Source organism: Miniopterus natalensis, chromosome 1 (genome assembly GCF_054644295.1).
Source record: "Miniopterus natalensis isolate mMinNat1 chromosome 1, mMinNat1.hap1, whole genome shotgun sequence".
NCBI lineage: Eukaryota > Metazoa > Chordata > Mammalia > Chiroptera > Miniopteridae > Miniopterus > Miniopterus natalensis.
In genome coordinates, this window is record NC_142081.1 from 178,120,823 (window position 1) to 178,146,875 (window position 26,053).

Consider the following 26,053-nt stretch of genomic DNA (forward strand, 5'->3'; position numbering starts at 1 on the left):
TCCTGCCCTCTCCCTCCCATTAGGTTCCCATCTCTATCTTGATAGGCAATAAAGGATCATTCAGGTCCCATCTATCTTTAGAGAAAACTTTGGGTCCCTCAGATTCTTCAGAATAAAGCCCTTCCAAACCAACCTTTCTCTGAGGCCTGACTGGTTTTCAAATTTCAAAGCCTAACTTTGGATTGATTTGTTTCCAGTAGTATGTCCAGCTAGACACACCCCAAGTAATCTTTCAGCTAAAGTCAACAACAAAAATGTTAAATAGGAAACACACACATACCATAAAAGCAATTCCAAGAAGGCAAAATGTAAAGAATTTTCAGAATGAGTGAAAACGCACACACGTAATCTATTCTAGCTCCTAATAAACTTGGGGTAAGGGCTGGCACACTGAATGCAGGAGATAAAGAAGGCAGCCCACCCAAGGGGGGTATCTAATAGGAGACATCTGCATAACCACTACATTTCAAGTCTAATGAGATAACTAGGAAAATTGCCTTTTTCTACTTTGGCGCCAGGTGGAGAGAAGAAAAATCTCCCCTAAGAAGTCATAACCACAAGCCAGTATTCATAGCATTGTGCCCCACATTTAAACTTCCTATACAGGAAAAAAGTATCTAGAGCTAAAAGTTTAAAGTGGTCCCAGCTTGGTAGTGACCCAAGGCACCTGGCAGAAGAAAATGTAAATAAGTATGCATGTTCAAATTTCTAAAGTTTAATGAAAACAAAATTACCATAGCAAATGTGTATAAATTCCAAAATGGTAGAGGGAGGGAAATGGGTTGGAAAAAATCCAATCAAAACAAACCCAGCCCTGGCCAGTGTGGTTCAATTGGTTGGGTGTCATCCTGTGCACTGAAGTGCTGCTGGTTCAATTCCAGGTCAGGGCACATGCCCGGGGGGGGGGGGGGGGGGGGGGGCGGCTCAATCCCCAGTAGTGGGCGTGCAGGAGACAGCCAATAGATGTTTCACTCTCACATCAATGTTCACACTGATGTTTCTCTCTCCCTCTCCTTTCCTCGCTCTCTAAATATATATGTGTGTGTGTGTATTTTTAAAAACCAAAGATTATACAGAAATGACACTAAAATAACCAGTGTTAAGTTCTACTGATGTCTGTGAGCGATAATGTATTAATTCAAGGAATTTGAATATTTGGTATAAATGGTTATGCAATACTTTTCTTTTTCTTGGCATGGTAGTTAAGATCCATTTATAAGAGAACCATTATTGATAACCAAAAAATGTTCATTTACAGAAGAGTATCTCCTCTTATCCTTGCTCGAAACTTTGAAGACATGTAAATGTCTAATATGACCTTCCAAGGTTGGGCAAACAGAAAACATATGGAGACATTTCCTAAGTATTGGATCATTTATTTTACAAATTTTAAAAAGAATGCGCTGTGTGAATACCCATCATCATGGTATCCCAGTAACACCCATGGGGTGCTGTTTCCTAAGTCTGTCACTTAGACTATAAAATGCATACTCAGTGAACATAATCTGAATGAGGGTTGTACTCTGTAATGATTTCCTTCATAAATTATCAGTCAGAAATTCCTGCTGACTCATCTGTAGAATTTGGGTTCCTCAGTTTTAAAATAGAGACAAAAAGTCTGTCTACTTGTTTCATAAATGTAATGGAAAAAATTATTAGCTTACTTAGGCATCTTGAAAATGAATAGTAATTATTAACCAATGATAATGGTCTAAAAACTTTTATAACATTAAAAGGTTGAAATCATAAGAAGTCCTTTGTAACCTTGGTTAAGTGTTTAATGTAAAAACCAACTGGAAATAAAATCAAGAGCCAAGCAATGTTTCTTTACTCTCCCACCCTTATGGTTCTTACTACATGCAAAATGAGAGCCACTAGAATTATTTTGCAGAAAAGTTGCCACCAGGGGGCAGTTTGCTTGTAATTAAAATAAGATTCTAATGTCTGAGAATCTGATAACTGTATACAGAAAAAAGACAAAGACTTTATAAACTTGCTTCAAGGTTATTTGTACATTTTAATGTCAAAGGGTTAAAAGACATTGAGTTATTGGAAACATATTAGTACTATATAAATATGTATAGTTCATTATACCTTCCATAAAGCCTTTTTAGAGCAAGAATGATGAACATAAAAACCCAGAGTTGTAATAAGCCTCACATATCCTTTGACTTTACCTCTATTAGAAGTCAGCCAGCCGGTTGTGGCACAGCGGTTGAGCATCGACCTAGGATCCAGGAGATCGCAGTTCAATTCCGGTCGGGGCATATGCTCGGGTTGCGGGCTCCATCCCGTCAGGGGTGCGCAGGAGGCAGCCGATCAGTGACTCTCTCATCACTGATGTTTCAACTTTCTCTCCCTCTCCCTTCCTCTCTCTTAAGTCAATAAAGATATATTTAAAAATAAAAAATAAAGGGTCAAAGAAAGAAAAAAAAACTATGGTAGGTTTTAATTATTAGGGTGTTTAATTACTGTTCACTTTGAAAAAATATTCCCAGAAATATGTTCATATAACTAAAAATATAAAAGGGTCAAAATTAAAATATACTCTAAAAATTGTTCCAATATTTTTATAAGAAATGTTCTGCTTTTATTTGAAACTGAGGATTGTCCTCAAGAAAGGGAAATATAAAGTTCATAGAAAAAACATTAATTCAAGCCCTGGCTGAGTGGCTCAGCTGGCTGGAGTGCCATCCCACACACCAAAAGGGTTTGGGATGATTCCTGGTCAGCGCACATACCTAGGTTGTACAGGAGGCAACCAACCGATATTTCTCTCTTCCTCTCTCTCTAAAAATCAGTAAGAACATATCCTCAGGTGAGGATTAAAAATAAATACAAAATTGACTTCAATAAGCCCAATAGTACAGTAAGTCCAAAAAGGAAGTTTAGCTTTTTAGATACAGGGGCAAAAATGTAATTTCTAAGCATTTCAAAAGATGAACTATATGCTTTGGATATTACTAAATTGAACTACAGAACATGAACCTGATAATTCAGTGTCAGGGACCATTACTTCAGATTGGAGAAGCCTGTTTATATAACTATCTTTTATGAGTTGGGGGAAAAAGACGTATCCACTTTATGCTGGGTCACTGCAAGTTTCATTTCTTTGTCTTCAGGGTTTTTGGTTACTTAAGTGAAATGGCCTATTACTCTCAGAACTCTAGATAATTACTGTGGTAGAACTCCAAATTTAAAGAATTTAATGAAAAAAATACTACAAACTACTGGGTATTTTTTAAAGGATGTAAAGTTAAAAAGAAATTTGGGAGTAAGTTGACTTAAATCTCACAATTTAATTACTTAGAAACATTTACAAGGCCATTTGATGAGAACAATGGTTTAATATTAAGTCCCTTTCTTAATTTAGTATCATAGCCCCAAATTATCCCCTTCATTGGTTACCATCACTGCCTTCCTTTGAAGAACTTACCTGCCCCACTGTTTCTGATAAGACCCACTGAAATCCCGCTTCGTGTTTCCAAGGAAAAATCAGTGGATACACTATCTCCTTTAGAAGGCAGTATACTGTGGGAAGGCAAAATCTCCCTATCATTTTGCCACGAGGGTGGTGGTCTCTGTCTCTGTCTGAGGGAGAAGTATCTTCCTTTTACTGAAAAATAGCAGAATTTCCTTCTTTTACCTTATGCTTGTTATAAAATTGTGTAAGCCTTTTTCATATCAGGGCATTATTCTTAGTCAATCACTTCTACTTATCCAGTCTAAAAGACCTGCGTTATTTTTTAAATTTTGATCTTAAAACGGATTCTTATCTGAGACACATAATGAAAATTTTACTAAGTTGTGTAAAATAATGCGAAATTACTTAAACCAGAAGGGAAAGTGAACACAGGTGAGAGGATAAGGCAGGGTCGGAGGATTGGTAGGCTGGGTAGTAAGAGGGGGGTTTGTTATATATTCTATTTTTACGTAAGGTCATAACTCACCATAATAAATTTTAAAGAGCACTTTGTTAACAAATCACCTGCTTAGACTGACAACTCTCAAGGATCTCAATTGACCACTTTGCATAGTCTCTCCATTCAGCCAGCCTTAAGGAATGAGATGGCTCTTCCCTTCCCAAAGTACAGAATTATTTTATAAAACTCCATGTATTATTTTATAAAGCTCCATGTATTCCCACTTGCTAAGGGAAAGAATATATGTATCAACAATGTGTAAGTCCCTAAGAACCTACCATTGAATCTTTAGGAAATGAATTTTCCTAATACACTTTTCCCCTTATGTGGACAATTCATGTACTAATTCAGTATTTACTCAACTATCAGAATTGTCTTTACACAACTGATTTCCATAATGCCTCTTAGATTATAATCTCTAAATGGATAAGGATTTGTTTAACTTGCTGGTACTGTGTTTTGCTCAGTACAAGTTAAAAACTGCCACAGAAAATAAGTATCTGCTAACTCTAAACACCTAGGAGGGAAATATATTCCTCCGTGTCACCCTGTGTTGACTTATGACTTTGGATATACTGTATGTTGTGAATTATTTTAGGGCTATAAGCAACTCAAACACTAGGCTGTAAATTTCACTAAACTAAAAAGTACAGAAGGAGGCAGGCAAGCAGCTGAGAGATCCACTGTAATTTTTTTTCCAGTTTCTAAGACCTTAGACTACTTTTTTTTTTCCAGTTTCATATCAGATCACAAAATTATACCATTTCTATTATTTGTGATGAACTGAACACAACAGAAATGTTCAAAGTCACCTTATTCTAACAATAAGGCAATGAAGCACAATGGAAAGCTGAATTCTAACTGTAAATGTTTTCTGCAATGTAACATTTTCAAATCTGCTTAAATCCAGAGAGGTTTTTATTACACAATTTGATTTTTACATCAATAAAATCTTAGATATAACAATACAGATGAAGGAACAACAATTTAATTTGTACTGAAATAAATATTAGATATACAAAGCACATACAGTGAAAAAGGGGCACAATAATTACAAGTGGAGACATTATTTTGCTCAATCACCAAAGAAAGCCCTTGACACTTCCAATTTCACACCATCAAATTTATCATTCTTGCTGATTTAAGCAGAACACAAAACAAATATGGATCCCAGGGCTTACTTTCACAGGTACCAGCATAGATAATTTACTACAGTGATCCAATTTGGAAATCAGTAGGGACCAGTAAATCGCTGCATAAAAGAAAGAGCAAATGAGGTCCTTTTCCCTTAGTGTCAGCAGGCTATGATTATTATGTTTATTAGATTTTCTTGAAAGGACTTCACATTTTCTCAAATATTCAGAAGAAATATATTTCCCCTCTGAGCCCTACATTAGCATTTATGTGCTTTGGTCTTGAATACAGGGAATGATGAATTTTTCAATTTATTTTATAAATTTATACAGTCTGGATAGTATTGGCCTGAAAAGTATAACTCCCCAACCTGTACAATATTAGATATTAAAAATGGATTCAAGAGAAGTTACTGAGAAATGCTGACATACTATATATACAAATTTTTTAGTTCAATATATCCCATTATATAGAGCACCAGAGGTAATGCATTTATAAATCAAGCATTTTTTTTATGACTCTAATCTTTGCAACCCTTTTACATTTGTTCCAATATAACACATTACAATTTGTTACCTGCCCAAGACTTTGCCCATTTGGTCTCAACTTATACGTGCAAGCAAAAATTCATGTCAAAAGCAATTGTTTTATTTTAAAGTTATAAAAAAATAGGCAAAGTTTGGAATTAAACTGCCATGAACCAAGAAAAAAAAGGTTTAAAAATACGAAGCACATCAAAAAAGTAGCTTCAGAAAGCTAGGAAGGAAAAAGTGAAATGATTTTGGGGCCCTTTTCTCCTGAAATACGAGGTAATTTTTAGATTCCAGCAAAGATATCCATCAATAATTTTTTACTATCACTTTCTAAGAAAAATAATCTACTTTAGATGTTTAAAAATACTGTACTTTATTCTCTTCTCACATCAACTAAAAGTCAAAGCAGGTCAGTTTTACTATTTGCACTGCACAAAAAGAAAGACTACTGTAGAGTTAATCCTCACACAGGATCGTGTTCCTTTTAAGAATCCACTGGAATGTCACTTAGAAGATAAACATGTCCTAGAATAATTACTACTACCAGGAAACCTCCCCACAAAAAATTTTTATTGAATTTACTGAGGTGACATTGGTTAATAAAATTATATGCTTCAGGTGAACAATTCTCTAATACATTATCTATATATTGTATTCTGTTTACCACCCAAAGTCAAGTCACCTCCCAAAATTTTAGCTGTTCCTTTCTTATCATTAACTTCAGATCCTGTAACAACTTTCCACCTGGAATATTATAAGAGGACCATTCATTAAAACTACCTCTGGAAATAACCCCTGGATATATAAACATATGCTTTTGGTATACTATCTGTTGACCTATACTATCATAAAGCCTCTGCAGAATTCTCCTAATCCTAGAGAAATTTCAATGAGGTGTTAAACTAGTTGTCTCTGCAACTCAAACTGAATTTACAAGTCTAGGTACCATTCCTGATACAACGTCCAAAAATTTCAATATGTGTTTATACTTCTATGGAAGTTTAAGAGGATGAACTGCCTATGCCTCATGTACCTACAAAATGACTATGAAAAAACTGTATTTACCATTTTTCTACACATCTGAAAATGAAGAACAATTTTATAATTGATGTGTTTAGGTGATGTCGAAAGTTACAATGAAATTTTAAAAAATAGGCCACAATTGTGGTCTATTTTACTGTTTACTTAGAAAGCAGATATTAACAGGGTACTTTTCCAGCTTTTGAACATTTCACTATTTTAAAAATGTACTCACAATAAACGCTTACTAAATATTTGTGGAATATTGAGTAATTACATATTTTAAGAGGTCATGGACTTAAGATCCTTAGTTTTATGGCTGACTCAACCCGTTTAGTGGTTTTTAACCTTCCAACATGACCTGTGTAACTGGGGGCTACCTGGGGAAAGAGCGCCACCTACTGATCGTAAACATGCCAGTCTGTTGTTACTTTCTCCCCGGACGTTTTGCACAGAATAGGTAGCAAAGTTAGTCTAAATCTGGGTAACAGCTTTGAGGCTAGCAGATCCTAAGTGGATTTGGGCAGGGAAGCAGCTTTAAAATAACTACGTTAATCAAAATAAATTCCTTAGCATTAGACAGGGGTCTTTACCACAATCCCTCAAAATTAATTTCATTCATTCTGATCTTGAACTTAACTAAATCAGTTCTACTTGTATTAGATCTATCCTCATTATCTTTTTCAGGAAAGAATAATATTTATGTCCTAAACTTACAAACCTAATCTGAACTTGTGATCCTGACTTTTAGGAAGAAAGGAAGTATTCTGACAGCTTTATAATTCTTAGTTATACAACAGACTTCATAAATCTTTCATAACTTCTAGTCTAATATTAACATGCCTTGAATTTTCCTCTAAGAGATGTTCCTAAATATCTAAATTAAAAAAAAAAAAAGTTAGCTTTCATTCTTGCTTATTTCCAGCAATAATATACCTTGGTGCATTTTATCCCAAGTACATTTAAGTACAGATTGTTATTTTAGAAATTCTCTTTGGAATGTTAAATAGAGTTTAAATTCATGAGGAATCAAGTTTAGAAGAGGAATGTAGACTCACTGCTAGATAAAGTAGGTTTTGTATGAGATTTCCACCTGTCCAAGAGGATATAATATCTAAAAAGTGCTAGAACCACAGCACTATACCACTTCCTAAAGAATTAGATATTCTAGAAGTTAAATCAGCTTTTTTTAAAACCTGTAAGTAAAAATAAGCTCAGCTATGCTGCTATTTTTCCTACTGCATTCATTCTATATACTGCTGTTTTATTTCCTTAATTTTAATTTGATAGGTATATGTTATACTATAATTTCAGACGCTGTATCAGCTGGTTATATATTTTCATATCACAGAATTTCTGACTAAAAGTTCATGCAAACTACACATCTAGTAATGTTCAAGTTGTAAAATTTACTTTTTCATGAGTGTAGAAATAATCTTATTTATAAATCCAGCCTTCCTTTAAAGAACAGTCAAACATGAGCATGTCAGAAATATAATCCTGTTTTTGATAGAAAGCCTTGACTTTTAAAGTACAGAGTGTTTTAAACTGTGAAGATCTAAATGTTCCATTCTTTTTGTTAAAACCAACACGAATTCCCTTTGTGAGAAAAATCTTTTTGGCCAACAGTAATTTTCAAAAACAAACCTCAAAACAGAAGCATATTTATAGGTCATTAAAAGCAAATAATAATCACGGTAAAAACAGAGCACACAAAAATATTAACAAATGTAAAACCTGGTGAAATCTGAATAGGTTCTGTACTTTGGTTAACAATATTGTTCCAGGGTTAATTTCATAGTTTTGATAAGATGCTAAGGGGAAGTTGAGCAAAGGGTATATAGGAACTCTCTATATTACTTTTCCAACTCCTCTATAAATCTAAAATTATCTCAAGATTTAAAAAATTGTAAAAAAAAAAAACACAAAAAAAACCACCTAGCAACTTAAAAATAAATATGACTTCACTGCCAAAATATACTGATTATTTAATATCATAGTCACTTTATTGCTCTAGAAAATTTAATCCTTGAAATCATCAGATTATATATACAGCGATAATGAGGCAAGCCACACATACATACACACACAAAATCAACTGTATATTATGAGGCTGTTTCTCTAACTTAGTAGAAAAATATTACAAAAAGAGCTGGTTATGGTCGAGTTATCAAGTAGATATCACATTTCTATAATCTGAAAGTTGAACGAAAAGAAAACTGATGTTACTAATAAATTACCAATGAATGTATTTGAGAAATCCAAATTACATGCAGACAGAAGAAAAATGGTTACAAAAACCATTACATTACTCTGTACTAAAATTTTTGCAACATTTTAAACATTTCCAATCATGTAACAATAAAGATCAGAATAAATTTTATAGAGTTGATAGAAGCTCAACAAATAGGATTTAACATATTATACAACTCAAATCATAGTTGCACAATACATCCAATTCCCCCAAATTTATTTATCCAGCATGAAACTGAAATGTGCACTATTCCCCCAAACACCTCCTCAGGCACCATTCCCAATCAGTTACCTTACCTATAAACCTTTCCATTTAACCTTTAAATTAGATTTGATGAGTATACAATCTACAGGATAGTCTTCATTATTATTTCAGAACAGATACTAAGTACAGTCATATGATCAATCTTCAGTTACATTCCTTTCAAAAGGTGCCTGAACTGCTGCAACTGTCCATGAAAATTCAAGCCTAAGAAACCAAGAAAATTGGTAGTAAATAATCTGACCTAGGTAATATTATAAACTATAATAATACTAATAACCTATATGTCCACACTGTAAAAAAAGGGATTTTTTTGTTAGAAATGTTACTCAATGGGCCTCTGAAAGGAAAGTTGTAGGACTACTGCTTTCTGATGTAAAAGAGTCAGGTGACCCCAAATATCTGCCCAACTGGTTAACAAGCTTATAGTTGAGCCTTTTAAAAAAATATGTAAATCCAGAGAAGTAATTATGGAAATAAAATTTTGGAAGGTCAGAGCATAAGACATATACAGAAGTCCTTTTATAATGACACATCCAAAATAAATCTGTCCTAACAAAGCAGTACAAAATCAATTTAATAACAATTTAAAACCAAATACAGTGGGAAGTGCTTCTGTTAAAATCATCAACCAAAATTCATAAATGGCAAAAGAATACTGTCTCAAAATACACTGAATTCACATATGTAAATGTTACCATAATGAACTAATGCCAGCTATAAATAAATTCAGGTTACCAATTAGGTTGAAACAAATTTTAGAGCTATTTTCACAAAAGAAGTAAATGTACATGATAAAGGCACAGCAGCATTTTAAAAAAAAAGTGATACATTTATTATAAAATACAAACTTCCTTAACCATTAACAACACAACAGAACTTTCTTGGAAACTTTTTAATAAAGGCTTGATTTAACATGCCAGGAAAATGTTATTTTTCCATTAAGATGCATTTATGTAAATTATGTAAATTGGATTGAGGTCAGTTTCACACCTGGAATTTACAACCCCTAGCAGAAGTACCAGCTGCTAATAATTCTTATTTATATTATATATAACTTAGCTGGGTATTAAACTACGCAACTGTTGGTGCCAATCTGCTTATAAAGGCAATGCTCTGGAGACAAAGTCTTCTCACAAACAGTGGGCAGGCAGGTTTCATTATTATATGTTCAACAATAATCCTCAATTCATTAAACAAGGTCCTGCAAGATAAAATAGTTTTCTTTCAGAAACACAAGAAAAAAGCAACATAATGCAAAGTAATGCTGATGAAGGAATTTCCCACAGCCATTAAAGAATCTGAAGAAGTAAAAGAAATAACTAGAATGCACTGCCAACCGTTTTCCCTAGAAAATACAAAATAAAATCCTCAAATCAACACTTGTCTTTTCAGGGAGAAAAGTTCATTTAACAAAAGCATTTAATAAATGGCTACCTCTGAGGGCTGAGATTAGGGATGATTTATATCTTACAGGAGAATCACATCATTTTCACATTTAACTTAGGCAAATTCACCTAGTTCCAAAAAAGAGCAAGAATGTGAAAATTATATAACATGGGCAATCCCACCTACTATTTCCTTAAATGAACAGACTGCCTCTTAGAGCTTTCATCTATAAAATAGTGATATCGTTATAATAACCTGGTTATTTAACAGAAAAGGAGTAAAGGGGAGACTAGATAATATAGGCATACTATTTATATAGCTTTGCCAGGAAGCTGCAGTTAACACTCTCCAAGTCTGTTCCCCCCTAAACAATGGGGGAAGGGACTGGAAAATAGACACATGCCCAAGCTCCAGCTGCACCTTTTTCAGGACTGGGTTAAGGGGCATGGGACTTTACAACCCGAGGAATGTAACTCCACAAAAATAAAGCCTTTTACCACACCACATTCTCCCATGGGGCCCTCTGGAACTGCTCATTCAGCGGCACCCCAAGAACTCCACTCCCATTATCAAAGGAGGAATCCCATTCGCGTAATCCTCCAATAACAATAGGAATACGCACTTCACAGAGTTGTAGGAAATTTAAATGAGAGGACACAGAAGACGCTCAGTGGACGTTATTTCCCCAGTTGGATCATTCCACTGATCAAACTGGCATTTGTTTGCCTACAGACCAAAGCCCAACCTTTAACATCCAATGCCTTCCAGAATCTGGACTCAATCGAATATTCTGCTTCATCTCCTGCCACCCTCTGCCATGACTCTCATAAAACAGTTGTATTATGTTTGTGCCCAAAACAGGTTCCAGACTTTGACTCTGCCTCAATTGAGCTCACTGCCTCAAAGTACTCTTCATTGCACACTGTACATTACACATATATTGTCCAGGCTAGTGGACACAATATCATGTATCATGTACTGGAATTGATCAAGGGCAATAATTTTGATCATTTACAATTTTCACCCTGTGTGCTGACAACTCCTGCTTTAATCTACTGTTTGGGGGGGCGGGAAGGAGCCCTGGTCAGGTGGCTCAGCTGGCTGGAGCATTGTCCCATATGCCAAAAGGCTGCAGGTTCAATCCCAGCTCAGGGTGTCTGCGGGAGGCAACTGATCAATGTTTCTCTCTCTCTCTCTCTAAAAACAAACCAAAAAAAAAACACATATCCTCAGGTGAGGATTTAAAAAAAAAAAAAAAAGGTGTAATATGCGCTCACCCAAGGACAGGAAGGAAATTTTGAAATATGCCCATTGACCCCCAAACCTGACCTTCTTATACCTCCTACCTTTGTGACAGCCCCACCTCCACAGTTCTCTTAGGTTCCCAGGATTCTGCCTCATTCTCCTTCCCCGGACCCCGGGTTCTTACCCTCCTAAATATCTTTCACATTGATCTCCTCTTTCCTTTACCAGTGAATTCATTCAGGCTCTGGACTACTCTAACCGTCTCCAAATTGGGCTGTTGTTTTCTCCTCCTGGTGAGCCTTTAATCCACCTTCTGGAATGATATTTCTAAATCAGAGCTCATCACATTCTTAACCCCTCCACATTAGAAAATCCAAATGCTCTTCCTACCTTGAAATAAAATTCAAACTTCCACCTTCTACTCTGTCTACCTTTCTTGGAACAGATCTTTGTTATTTTCCTATATACTGCTTCTCAGCTCAAGCAACATGTACTACTGCTATGCTGAGCATTTTCAGACACCATGTGGCAGAACTAGGACTTCAGAAGGCTTGGCTCATATTAGCAGCTCCTCGGTGAATTCTCACGTCTCCCTCTGTTCTCAGCACCTTCATCATCATATTGCCTTATATAGCTGTCTAATTCACTTAGCTCTCAGTTCCTGGAAAGCAGGTATTTCAATATTACAAAAACTCACCACCAACACACAATCACTGTCTTCTGAATAAACAAGCTAATGAACAAAGCTACAGGGCACATGGAAAATACTCAAGTCAAATCCCCTCGGGTTACATGGCCTAAAGAGGTGGGCCCAAAGTCACATGGTCAGTTCCTTTATCCTTGGCTCTATCCCTGACATAATCTACACCGAGTCACAGAGTTACTTTGGAGAGGTACTGACAACAGAATTTTCAGTGATGACCAAAATGTCTGTTTTTGCTGTCGAATACAGTGGCCACCTGCCACACATGGCTTTCAAGCACTTGAAATGTGGTTAGTATGATTCAGTAAGTGAGTTTATAGTTCACGAATTTAAATTTAAATGGTCAAATGTGGCTACTGGCTACCGAATTATATAGCACAGCTCTGGACAATCTACACTAGACATCTACAAAGTACTGATACCACTAACTAGGTGACACGGGTACAAGCTGGTGATACAGACTGTCTCAAAACCCTTAACAAAACAAAGTGTAGTGTAGTAAATGTGGTTTTATACCCTGTATACCAATATCTATAAGCTCAAATATTTTCCATTACCTTTCCACTGTTTTGGTTAAAATGTGTGCTTACGTGAGATCTTTGAAGACGTTTATTAGCACATATGATACCGTTGTAATTAGCTGGCTATTAATAAAAGGAAAGGAACAAAGGGAAGGGCAGACATAGGCATGTCATTTGGGCAGCTTTACCAGGAAGCTGCAATTTCACTCCCCAGGGAACACCAGCCTATTCCCTACAAAACACTGGGGGAAGGGATGCAACAAGAAAAAGATAGAGGCATGCCCAGTAAAGTTGGGGTGACTAGAAAAGGTGCCTGTCAGTCAAACCTGGAGACAGAGATGGTTGGCCAGAATGGGCGTGGCCATTACAAACCCAAGAACATTTAGGAATACATAATCCCCTAAACACAGGAATTCTCTCTCTTGCTGCTCTTGGCACCCATGGCTCATGACTCTTATGACTCTTGGCTCTCTTGCATTCGCCCCTATGGCCCATGGCCACGATCCCCACACGCAATGGACTAATGGACTGCAGTGGGGAAACACAAGCTAAACTAGCCTGATGCTGGCCTGGACCTGACTCCAACATGGAAAGGAAACTCTGGACACTGACTCTGATTTTAGCTCTACTGAAACCTTAGCTGCATTTCTTCTATAACTGGGCAAAGGGAAATGGGACTTTGGAAACCCAGGGGTGTAATCCACGGAAATAAAGCTTTCTACCATGCCTCATCCTCCCGTGGAGGCCTCTGGAAATGCTTATTCCAGCAGCACCCTAAGAACTCCACTCCCACAAATAACTGGAGAAGACAAGCCCCTCTCCTATTCGGTGACACGTATTTGTGTTATCTTGAGCCACTGCTATCCTTTTTTTATTTCACTAAACACTTCTAAATTTCTATTTGTCCTGATCTTATTTAAGGGAATGTGGAAAAAATGTGAGTGAAGAAGAGGACATAAGGAAGCAGAGAAAAACAAAACAAATCTACTGATGAAGAATGCCCAGCCAGCGTGGCCCAGCAGCTGAGTGTCAACCTAAGATCCAGGACATCGCGGTTCAATTCCCCATCAGGGCACATTCCCCGGGCTGCGGGCTCGATACTCAGTAGGGGGCATGCAGGAGGCAGCCAATCAATGACTCTCATCATTGGTGTTTCTTTTTGTTTCTTTCTCTCTCTCTCTCTCTTCCTCTCTGAAATCAATAAAGATATATTAAAAAAAAAAAAAAAAAAAAAAAAGAAAGAAAAATGGATGGCAGGGGACCAGAAAATGTCTGAAATAAATACATGAGCCAGAAAGACTAAGGGCAAAAACTCATAGAATCAAGAAAAATTGAAGGTTTATTTGCAACTAGGCACTCATTAAGAACCTATGACACAAATAAGTAAACTCTATTTAGGAAATATTGTAAAGACATTGTCTAATAACCATAAATACCCCTCAGAGAAGAAGAATCAGAATCACAGAAAAAGGAAAATAAACTATTAAGAACCTAACAGAATCTAAGCACTTTTCAAAACATTACTTCATTTCACCCCAAGTTTTCTTCTCTACCAATGAAGAAATTAAAATGTAAATAACTTGTCTAAAGTCACATACCTGGCAAATGATGGGCGAGCATTGAAATTCAGCTGTTTTACTTTGCATGTGAAAATACAATGCAGGTCAAGCTAATGTACTCACTGGATTTCTGGCTGAATTCTACTACATGAGGAGTTTATTTTAAACTTGAAAACAAAAACTATGTTAACATCACTATCTGAATAACACGTTTAAGAGGCTATTGAAAACAGTTATTCATGTTAGTTTTACTCTAACTTTTGAGATAAGCAAGCATAATTTACTGTAAAACAATTTAAGCTTCTATTCCTGAACACTACAGTAAGTCACTAAAATATTTTTCTTCTTCCTTAGTTTTCCATTCCAAACTATTCTGCACAAGGCTATCTGAAGATTAAGATCATGTCAAAACCACCATTCCCATGCATCTAAAAGATAAATTCCATACTTCCTACCCTGAAACTCAGGAAGTTTATGATATGGCTCCAATATACCATTTTAATTGTCGCTCCAACTATCCACTATTCAAAATCTTCATTAATAGTCAAACAAGTCTACTCAATGCCCCTTAAAGATGGCTGTACCTTCTCACCTCTGAACTTGTACTCCTACTGTCTTCATACCTAAAATGCTTTTACCTATTCTCACTGTCTATTCAAAGGCTTTACTCCCTCCAGAACAAGTTAAAATCTCTATTTTGTGAAACTTTCCTATCTTCTGGCTCAATCATTTCTTCCTCCTGTGGATTATAGTACTGATATGATAAACATATGACAATCATAAATTGACTTGTGAATGCTGTATCCTGAACTATTGTTTTCTTCTTTCATTACCTGATTTGTGTTTTGTTTGTTCATCTAGGAAAGATCCTTAAGAATGGGAGTTATGTCTTACCCATCTTTAAATTCCTTAAGCTTTAGTACTCTTTTAAAGGTGGTCAAGATAACTCCAGTCTCAGTTTTATGTGTGTGTGTGTATGTGTGTGTGTTGTTTTTTAAAAATATTTTTACTGGTGTGTTTGTTTTTTTTAGAGAGAGAAAGGAAGAAAGGGGGGAGAGAGAGAAACATCAATGTGAGAAGGAAACACCAGCTGCTTCCTGCATGCCCCCTATGGGGGATCAAGCTGCAACCAGGGCATGTGCCCTGATAGGGAATAAAACCAGCAGCATTTTGGTGCATAGGACAACGCCCAACCAACTAAGCCACACTGGCCAGGGCCAGTCTCAATTTTTCGAAAGATATAAACCATTTCCTCACCTAAGGCTTAGAACGTAAATGTACAAAAACACTGCTTGCTTCTAAATTCTAACATAAAAACGAAATAACTTAAAAGTTACAAATACTATATTTCACAATACTCTTAACAAATAAAACATGCTTGAGCTAATCACAAGCTTACCGACAATATGGATTTCTTCGAGAGGAGTATCGAAGAGTAAGAAATCTATAGTATATAAAAGGCTGGAGCAAACTTCCTTGACCACTAAAAGAAACAAATACAAAGGTAATAAATATACAGCATCAATTCATATACATATTCTCAAAACTCAAAGGCAATTTAAATGGAGGATGTGTCTTTATTCATCAAATGGTCATAATTATATCTCTCATATCAAAATCCATTATATCATTCCAGAACTTTATTTAGGTTATATTATCTAGTTGGGACCCCACAACTTAAGCAATATGTGGTGATTATGGATTTTTCAGGGGAAAACATTATTTGAAAGAATGGAATGGATATATGCCTTTATGAAGAATCTATAAAACTCTTACTACCTTGAAAAGAAAGTGCTAAAGAAAAGGATAACTGTCAGGTACATAAAAACCTCAGACAATGAACATTAAAATATTTCATAAGCCATGCATGGTCTATTAAATATAAAATACGCCTAGCTTAGACTCCGCAAAATCAATTCAGGTATCTATGTTAGAGATAACACTGAGAGAAAAGTAAAAGCAGACAAGCAAAAACATGTTTATTGTATCAACATTTGGAAAAGTAAATATTTGGTAACAAATGTCCATCAGGGGAATGTGTAATAAATATAGCATACTAACATGATGAATACTACACAGCCACTAAACAAAACAAATAATACCTCTGTGTTTCAACATAAACAGGTCACAAAAACTTACTGTATGAGTGGAAAAAGCAAGATGCAGATAATTGATGCATTATGATACGTAAAATAAAAACTAAAAGAAACCCCACACCCACAACATAATAATTTTTTTCTACCTATCTGAATAAGCATTTTCAAAGGACAAAAAACATGTACACATTATCAAACTCCTTACCTCTGGGAAGGAGAGGACAGAGTTGCTACAAAGATTCATAGTCAAATGATATTTTAGCTTTTATCTGTAGTGTCTTATGAAAAACTAAAAATCGAAAAAGCAATAATCCTGAAAAAATGTAGTTTTAAAAGTTAAATGCAAGAATATTGGTGGAGTGGTCAATACTCAATTTTTAAAAGGAAAGATTTTTTTTTTTAAATATATCTTTATTGATCTCAAAGAGAGGAAGGGAGAGGGAGAGAGAGAGAGAAACATCAATGATGAGAGTCATTGATCAGCTAGCCTGCAACCCAGGCACATGCCCTGACCGGGAGTCGAACCCTGACAGCCTGGATCCTAGGTCAAGGCTCAACCACTGAGCCATGCCCATCCAGGCAAAAGGAAGGATTTCTTTATTCAGGCATTACTTCTATAATTAAGATACAAACAAACTAGGAGGTGGCAGCAGACAACAATTAATACCAGACCATAATTTTTCAGATTTTCCTCAAGTATAAGAAAAATCACCTCAATAATAGAATGGACTAAACTAGACTTCCCAAGATTCTTTCAAAGGTAGTTATTCTGAAATTAATTTTTCAAGTGTTAAATGATAAATCACAAAGAATGATAAATAAGACATGTTCCTAGGTTTATTATAATGTCTCAGGTTCTCCACTATAAAGTGAAAAGATAATTGCTAAGATCCATCTAGCTTTACATATCAGTATCTACTTCAACATTTAAGCAGGATAAAATTTGAATTAATACATTTATTATATTCACTTAGTCATCAGCCTCTCAAAACAAATGTATTTTTATTCTTACCTAAAAAGCATAAAAACTGTAGCAGGCATCAAGAGTATTTCATTACAAGCAATGAATTTCAGAATATTCTGTTGATTAGCACTTAATTTATCCAAGACAGATCTCAGCAGAGGTAAACTATTTGAACCCTTTGCCTAAAACACAAGAAAACAAACATTAAAAGGAACAAAGCATTTCTGATCACTCAATTATTTTCTTTCTTTAGATAAACAGCATATTCAACAGGCCACACAAGCAAAAGACAATTATTTAGAAATGATGACATATAAAACTATGTAAGGACAAAAGTTAGTGTATTTTCCTGCTTTATTATATTTTGTGTACTTGAAGATTCAAAAAGAAAAACAACATTAATATAAGTCCTTTTCATTTTTCTTAAGATTACTTTACAAAAAATGGTGGTTATTTCTCTCCAACCATAACAAAACCTGACTACCCAGTAATATAGTTAAAGTATGTATTTGAGACTCCTTAGCTAACTAAAGGTAGAAATCACCGAGTCCAATTACTGCTGTGACCAAAGAATTATAGGAATAAAGAAAAAGGTCAACACAAGGCAAATCTGGATATTTTAATTAAAATTTCAGTGCATATGCAGTCAATCTGCCTGGCACACAAGTTAGGCTTAATGTTCTAACCCAAGAATAAGAAATTTTAGGAAAACAGCAGTTCTGAACATTAGGGCAAAGTAAATTTGGTACACTCCACTTACCTGATATGCTAGAAATAAATACCGGCAGAAAGAGATCTCTGACAACTTATCAAACCTAAAAGATTCTAATCCTTTAAATAATGAAAAGATCCATTTCAACTTCAGAAATTTCCCTGGCAACTGCGGGATAAACTTAAATACAATACTTTATCTACAAAATATACTGTATTATGAAATATAAATAGAATATTCCAAACTTAAAACTTTCAAATCACGAATAATTTAGAACAAGTTTGTGAGGATTAGAGGAGCTTTTTGTGACAGAAACCAAAATGTATTTTAGCTCAAATTCATGTGAAGTAGGTGTAATCCAGGAGTAAAAAAAACCTGCATAGTTTTACTTACATCAAGGACCTTTTTTGTGTATGTGGCAGCATGAAGCAAAGAGAATAACAAGACTGGGAAAATACTCACTGAAGAAAGCAATTAAGGAAAACATTTAAAATTCACCAAGTACTTTGCAAAATTGGCTATGTATTATGTCCAAACACTCACATCTGAAATGGCACCTGCTAAAATGAGTTCAGTGACAATTTTCTTTCAATATTGCAAGAATTAAATATGTCACATTCATATATACTGGCAAAATAGGTGCTCAAAAATTTCACTTTCCTCTTATTCTCTTTTCTTTAAGACTTATTATTGATAAAGGTAATATTTAGTCTTAGAGATATATTTTCTTGTGTTTCCATTATGTATAGTTGTATCATAAATATTCAAAACTTCTTAAGAGCAGCACTTCTCAAAGCATAAAACACTTCCCTAAGGAATGGTCCACAGGAGGAAAATAACAAGTAAGTTTAGGAAACACTAGTAACCTTTAGTCTCACAATGTACAAATGCATATCAAAGGTCTTATGGTAAAGAAAACTATCTGTTAATCTAGTGCTTCCCAAACAGACTGAACAGCACACCCCACCTCTACCCCTCCCCCTCATATTTAGAATACCTATTATCACGCCACAACATATTTGAAATGTGTAAACATACAAATTCCAAATTAGCTATTTAATTTTCATTAGCTCCAGAGATTATTGTGACCTTATTTTCTACTCTATCCATAGCAATGGGCAATTTCATTGTCAAAAAGGTACAAAGGATACTTGTAACAGGGTAGGAATTGACAAAGATGAGTGAATACAGCAGGTAGTGGCAGCTGTCCTCTAGCAAAGCTTGGGCCAGGAAAGCTCTGCTTAACTGGAAGTGCGGTAATCTTTGGTGCAGCCTCAGAGCACTGGTAAGAGCATTTGCCAGCAAAGCACGTTGGTAAAAGCTTGCTGCTTCATGCAACCTGCAAATTACCAGGGGAGAGGTTATCATGAGACATAAACAACTACCATGCCTCTTCCTCCTTTGTGAATTGCATCATAATTACACAACATCTAAATCTATTACTTAATTATAAATAGAAAAAATTACTAGAATCTATTGTACCTTCTTAGAAGCATCACTTCATATATATACCTAACTGAATTTTACAAAGCAGTCATTCCTCTTGTTAGGTTAAAAAGTAAAAAATGTAAAATATATGAACTCATTTCCACACATCCATTTTCTCTCAGATTTTCAATGTGATGTTAGTTTCCACAAAGCACATAATATAAAATATTTTTCCAGTTAGTAACATTAGGTTATTAGTGTGTTTTATTTGTACCGGAACCCCTTGCAGTTTAACAAGTCTTACACCTAAAAGATATTCCATAAAAACTGACTGAACTGAATAACAAAGGCAGAGAGAGATATAATACATACCCAAGAAGAGGCAGCACAAACAAAGCAGAGCAGTACACGGTGAACAGGCGAGAAAGCCACATTGCTGTGTCCAGTTTATTGGTCATCATGAATTGCTGAATTCAAAAAGAAAAATACTGTAGTCAGCTAAGGCTGCAAATCATGTTTTTAAGGATGAAGATTATTCCTATTCAAAATAACAATTCTGTAATAATACAATTGGTTTTTTTTAAGATCATTAAGTGAAAACTCTTAAGGCAATTGTTTCATCTAAGTCCAAATGCCTTACAGTTTTGATGTGGAAAGCATAGGAAGTGCTTAAATAGGAAAATACCCATTGACATTTAAGAAAGTAAAAAGACTAATTAGTAAAGAAAAATTTTAACAGAAATTTAACTACAGTTGTCTGTATTCCTTCTACACTTGTAAAACTGGCTTCATCTATTTTAAAAGACCGTTAAATAAGAACTGCTCTCAATAGAACCATAATGCCTGTTCTTACAAAAATCTCTAATTGAAATGGGGGTATGTCTCAGATTTGAATAAAAAGATATCATACAAAGTCAGTTTGGATTAAACAAACCTTACACAGGAGAAACGTAGAACCATGCTAACAGCCACTGACTACTGAACTCTGCCTAAGGGTGATTTGCCTATGTACACACAAGGGCCTGACATACTCTAAGTGCTCAAAATAAGGCTATCAGGTGTTAAACCGTACCTGCCTCTCCGATTTTATAACTTTCTCATGGAAGCTCCCCCACAAGTCTTACCCTGGTTTCAGTGGCCCTAGATTAAACTTCCATATCCAATTTTCTTCTGTTTTTTTCTCATTCTCTATTCCTTTGCTGCTTTTTGCCAATAGATGTGTTCATTATCAATAACTTAAATACTCAGAAACCTAAGCATATACGTTCTTTTTCACAGGTAAAAGGAAAGAAACCATTATTTGTACAGATGATCCTGGAAAATATATGGAGTTTGTATGATGCTGGCTTTTAAATGCCATCTTTTAAAGGTTAAAATCTGTTTTCACATTCAAAATCATATTCAAATTCTAAAGTGGCATTTACAATTTTGATAGGATCAACATAAATAATTTTTACATCAAGATCCAACACAAACATGTGTGGATATATAAACAGAAGTTTTACAAAACAATACTCATCCATACTATCTGTGATGGATTTTGGTATTTTGTTTTCTAGTTAATATTTTTAAAATACTTGTGTTTCCACTGAATTGATTTCAAAACTCACTAATGGGTCTTGACCTGAAGTCTAAAACACTACAGTCTAAGCAATCTAACATTATCTTTTGAAAGATATAGTAAAAAACTTTTGGGGGAAAATGCAAGTACATTTTAAAATTCAAGGATGTTTTATTGCATGTCTTTTTAACAGTATGCAGGTAACTTCGGAAATATGCCTCTAGTTTATCCTAGCGAACTATATTGTTGACTCCTTTAAATTTAAATGATCTTATCACCAGTAGCCAAGAGGAAAGATGAATCTAGCTCACTATGCTCAGTTTCCCTACAAATATTCAGATTCTACACCAATGTTTGGAATTTAACTTTAGAATATTTTCTTTAAAACCTATTTATTTAGGGTGTTCCCTTTGTGATAAATCATTGAGTTATGCATTCCATTTTTGTACATTTTTATGTATGTGTATTTTATTACACAATAAAAAAGGCTTAAAAAGGTGTATTGGTTTAAATTTTAAGAGCGAACTGCCAATCATGCTATAAATAGTTCAGGCAAAAAATACCAATGGATCTTTGGTGAAAAAATTTCAGGTGAAAAACTATTCAAGCAGTCTCAAAGTACCATGTCATAGACTACTTTCTAATTACAAAGGAAAACAGGTATCTTCACAATGGAGAATCTGATGGATACCACCTTAACCAGATAATCAAACTTAGTATTTCTGAAGATAGGATAAATCAACAATAAAATGTGTCCTGATATATAATGCACTGAGAATCACAGAATATCACTTATGTAATATTCCTGCCAAAATGTTTAAACTGAACCTAGTAATGGGGGGGGGGGATTAGACAACTCCAATTTGAGGAGTATTGTGCAGAACAACAGGTCTGTATGCTTGAAAATAAAAAATGTGAAAAGGAGGACAAGGGAACAGTTCTAGGCTAAAAAAGACTTAAGGCCAATACAGACAATGGACACCTTTTTATTGAGTCCTTGATGGGGAGGAAGCAGCTTTAAAGGACAATTAAGGAAATCTGAATATGGACTGAATGTTAGGTTATAACATGTATCAGTGTTAAATTTCCCAAACTTAACTGCAAAAACTGCAGTGACAGCTGCATTGTAGTCGTGTATAATACTGAAGTATTTATGGGTTAGCCATCACGATGCATGCAACTAACTCTCAAAAAGTTCCACAAAATAAAGAAAAAAATTGTCTATACAAATAGACATGCTGCAAAATGTTTAAAAAGAAAAAAGTGTCACTCAATTCACATAGTCATAGTGTTTAAAATCAGAGGCAATAATGCTTTGGGTACAAATAACTAGCAAGCACCAGATCTGCATCTTAGGGATAAGAAATTTACAAAAGCGTAATAATATTTTTCTTTGTAAATGACAAAAGGAAGAAACAAAGAAAAAGATGGGTCTCCTCCCTGTGCTTAGCTCCTATATAATGGCATAAAACAGGCAGAATCGTTCTCTGCCAGCAAGAGTGTGCGGGACGAGGCGTGTCACGGCACAATCTCACATGGCACCTTCAACCTTGGGACCGAGGATAGTGACAGAGGCAAGAAGGCCCAGCTTCCACGGCATGCTGGTGCGGGCCACCGGCTCCAGCCTGGCCCGGCAACTGGCCTGCGGTCGCTTCCGAGAAAGAAACTTGTAGCGGGCTCCACATCTTCGATCACGATACCCCCTCTCCCCTCACACCCAGCGCCACCCCGTTCACTATCCCCAGTCCTGAAAGCAAAGGGCTTCGGGAGCACCTCGGACCGACGAGCAACACTTCCTGCTCCTTCCTAACTCTAGCAAACCAAGTCCGACCACCCGGCGCGCTCACTTACCACCGCGCCCGCCCCTTGGGGGCCGTTCGGGGTCGTATCCGCCATGGGGGACACACACGCGCGAGCGCGCGCCTCTGGGACGCTGCAACTGGAAAAAGAAAAAACAAATGTCAGCGCCGGGACCAGGGCTCCGGTAACCGGCTTCCCTGCCAGTGCCGCAAGCCCGGAGCGCCCCGCGGGAACTCCGACCCTCCAAGAGGAAAGTTCTCCCCGGCACCAGAGCAGCGGACTCGCCCAGGGACACCCATAGTGGCCGGGCAATACCTGTCGGACACCGCCGGGAGCAAAGCTGGGCTTCTAGAAAGACCGGAGTGAGGGCGGAGCCTCGGAACAAGGCCCAACACGGCTGACCTAACGTCGCCGGCGCTGGGTTATTGACGGAACCGGAAGTGCTCCTTCCACTTCCGTGGGGAAGAGGAAGTAATGTAGAGGGGAACCCCGGAGGGGTGCCCCGGGGCATAACGGGAATTGTAGTTTTTCTGCTTTCGACCTCACCTGCCTTGCACGCCTTTTGGCCCAGTAAGCTGAGAAGCAAGGCAGTGAAGCAACTTTTTTCTCATCTCCAGCTCACCGATGGTCCCCGCGCCCTGTCCAGACCACGAAATCGGGCTACTCCCTGATATAGAAGGCTCAGCAACGGCTCCTGTGCTATTTTCCTCCAGGGGCTCATTAAGCCCTGTGGTTCTACTTCTAAAATTAATGCTTTCAACAAGCGCTTCAGGAGGCTGCTGTGTGACGGACCCCAAGCTTGGGAGAATAAAAAGATGGCTATGACATAGACTGCGGGAGAAACAGACGAGTGAACGAAATGGCAGCCCAGAGTGTCTGTAATACCAGCGGTGGCCGCGTGAATCCCGGGGAGCACGTGGTGGGGGCCCGAAGTCAGACGGGCTCGGGGCAGCTTCCCTGGGAAAGGTATAGTGGCCCTAAGTGTGGAAGGGCCCGGCGAAGGTGGCTGAGGGGGGCGGATCCAGGCAGCGGCCGGAGTGCGTGACGCCCCCACGGGACGGAGGTGGGCGACTGGTCCGGTGCGGCCGGAGGGAGGGCGCGGGCGCGGCGCGGGCCGCGGGGTCCCGCGGAGCCGAACTTCACCCTGCCCTCGGCGGCCGCGGTCCGGCTCCAAGCAGAGGTGTGCCGTCCTGACATTCAGATCGTTCTGGCATCCCGATAGGAAAGGGGATCAGGAGGGCGACCAAACGCCGAGAGACAAACTGGGAGGCATTACGTTAGGAATGGGAGCGAAGTGAGGAGATGCTTGACGGAGGCGGGGGGGGAGGGGAGAAAGAAAGAGGCCCTGAAGAGACCGTCCAAGGCTGCGGGATACTTGTCTCCTAGGCGCGAGGAGCAGTGGGCTGAGGGAGCTTCTCGTGGGTTCCTCTCCCCATTGGGCATTCTCTCCCCCCCCTCCCCCCTCTCTCCCCCTCCCCCCCCTCTCTCCCTCCCTCTTTCCCCCTCCCCTCTCTCTCTCTCCCCCCTCCTCTCTTTCTCTCTCTCTCTCCCCCCTCCTCTCTTTCTCTCTCTCTCTCCCCCTCCCCCCCCTCTCTCCCTCCCTCTTTCCCCCTCCCCCTCTCTCTCTCTCCCCCCTCCTCTCTTTCTCTCTCTCTCTCCCCCCTCCCCTTCTCTCTCTCTCCCCCTCTCTCCCTCCCTCTTTCCCCCTCCCCCTCTCTCTCTCTCCCCCTCCCCCCCTCTCTCCCTCCCTCTTTCCCCCTCCCCCTCTCTCTCTCTCCCCCCCTCCTCTCTTTCTCTCTCTCTCTCTCCCCCCTCCCCTTCTCTCTTTCTCTCTCTCTCCCCCCCTCCCCTTCTCTCTTTCTCTCTTTCTCCCTCCCTCTCTCTCTCCCTCCCTCTCTCTCTCCCTCCCTCTCTCTCTCTCTCCCTCCCTCTCTCTCTCCCTCCTTCTCTCTCTCCCCCTCTCTCCCTCCCCCCGCCTCTCTCTCTCCCCCCTCTCCCCCTCTCTCTCTCTCTCCCTCCCCCTCTCTCTCCCTCCCCCCTTCCTCTCTCTCTCTCTCCCCCTCTCTTTCTCTCTCTCCCTCTCTCTCTCCCCCCTTCTCTCTCTCTCCCTCCCTCCCTCCCTCCCTCTCTCTCTCTCTCTCTCTCTCTCTCTCTCTCTCTCTCCCCAAACAGGAATTTGTAGTTTTCCTGCGGACACCTGTGGATTTTCCCCTGTGGATTTTCCCAGCTGGCTCTGGGCATTCCCTTCTCTCTTGAAAAAGCCTTCTAAACTTTAAAAAAAGAGCTTAGTTTAAAAAAAAACAACACAGGGTTTTATTTACACACTCTAAAGATACCAGAAGATCAGCTGCAGCCTTAAAACAAATGGAATGCATAGTATTTTTATCACTCAGTTGGAATGTTAATTTGTGGTTACATATGTATCAATAAATACCTATGTTTATGCACAATAAAAATAGTATAGTTTTATATCCTTTTACATTTTTAAAGATTTTTAAAAATTGAGTTTTAGAGAGAGAAAGGGAGAGGGATCGAGAGAAACATCAACTCAATAGTGAAACATGGACTGGTTGCCTCCTGTGTGCCTCCTACCGGGGGTTGAACCAGTAACCTGTTGGTGCCCAGAATGATGCCCAACCAACTGAGCCACACTGGCCAGGGCTCCTTTTACATTTCTAATAGGTGGCATCATACTTCATGTATCCTATTGTAACCTACTTTTTTTCAGTCAATGTTGTGTTTGAGATATATTCATATTAGTACACCTAGGTTTAGTCTATTTATTTTAGCTACCCTATAGTTACCTATTAATGAATTACCAAAATGAATGCTATCTTAATGATGAGCATGCAGTAATTTTTCACCTTTCAAACCAATTCTGCAGTGAACGGTTTGGCATGAGAGTTTATCCCGAATAAATATTTAGAAGTGAAATGGGTAAGCCGTAGGG

General features: G+C 37.7%; 1 protein-coding gene across 2 annotated transcripts; it reads right to left on the bottom strand.

Moving 5' to 3' along the window:
• Positions 1 to 4,823: 4,823 nt before the first annotated feature.
• On the bottom strand, positions 4,824 to 23,242 carry TMEM33 (transmembrane protein 33). Of its 2 annotated transcripts, XM_016206776.2 has the most exons (8): positions 23,155 to 23,242; positions 20,115 to 20,209; positions 19,466 to 19,653; positions 18,708 to 18,775; positions 17,651 to 17,784; positions 15,942 to 16,025; positions 10,209 to 10,329; positions 4,824 to 9,332 (listed from the first exon to the last, which is right to left on the bottom strand). In XM_016206776.2, exons 1-8 carry the CDS (start codon positions 23,197 to 23,199, stop codon positions 9,327 to 9,329), a joined length of 741 nt encoding a protein of 246 aa, XP_016062262.1. In that variant the 5' UTR covers positions 23,200 to 23,242; the 3' UTR covers positions 4,824 to 9,326. The 2 variants fall into 2 exon arrangements, with proteins under 2 accessions (XP_016062262.1, XP_016062253.1); XM_016206767.2 differs by having other exon boundaries at positions 4,824 to 10,329.
• Between the last annotated feature and the right edge of the window lie 2,811 nt (positions 23,243 to 26,053).

Bases quoted from the DNA above. Each gene is read 5' to 3' on its own strand.
- TMEM33 (XM_016206767.2), bottom strand. From the start codon at position 23,199: ATGGCGGATACGACCCCGAACGGCCCCCAAGGGGCGGGCGCGGTG. The intron at 19,654-20,114 runs GTATGTATTATA...GGTAATTTGCAG, and splicing joins TTTGTGCTGCCTCTTCTTGG to GTTGCATGAAGCAGCAAGCT. The intron at 18,776-19,465 runs GTATCCTTTGTA...TGCTTTCTTCAG, and splicing joins CAATTCCTACCCTGTTACAA to TGAGTATTTTCCCAGTCTTG.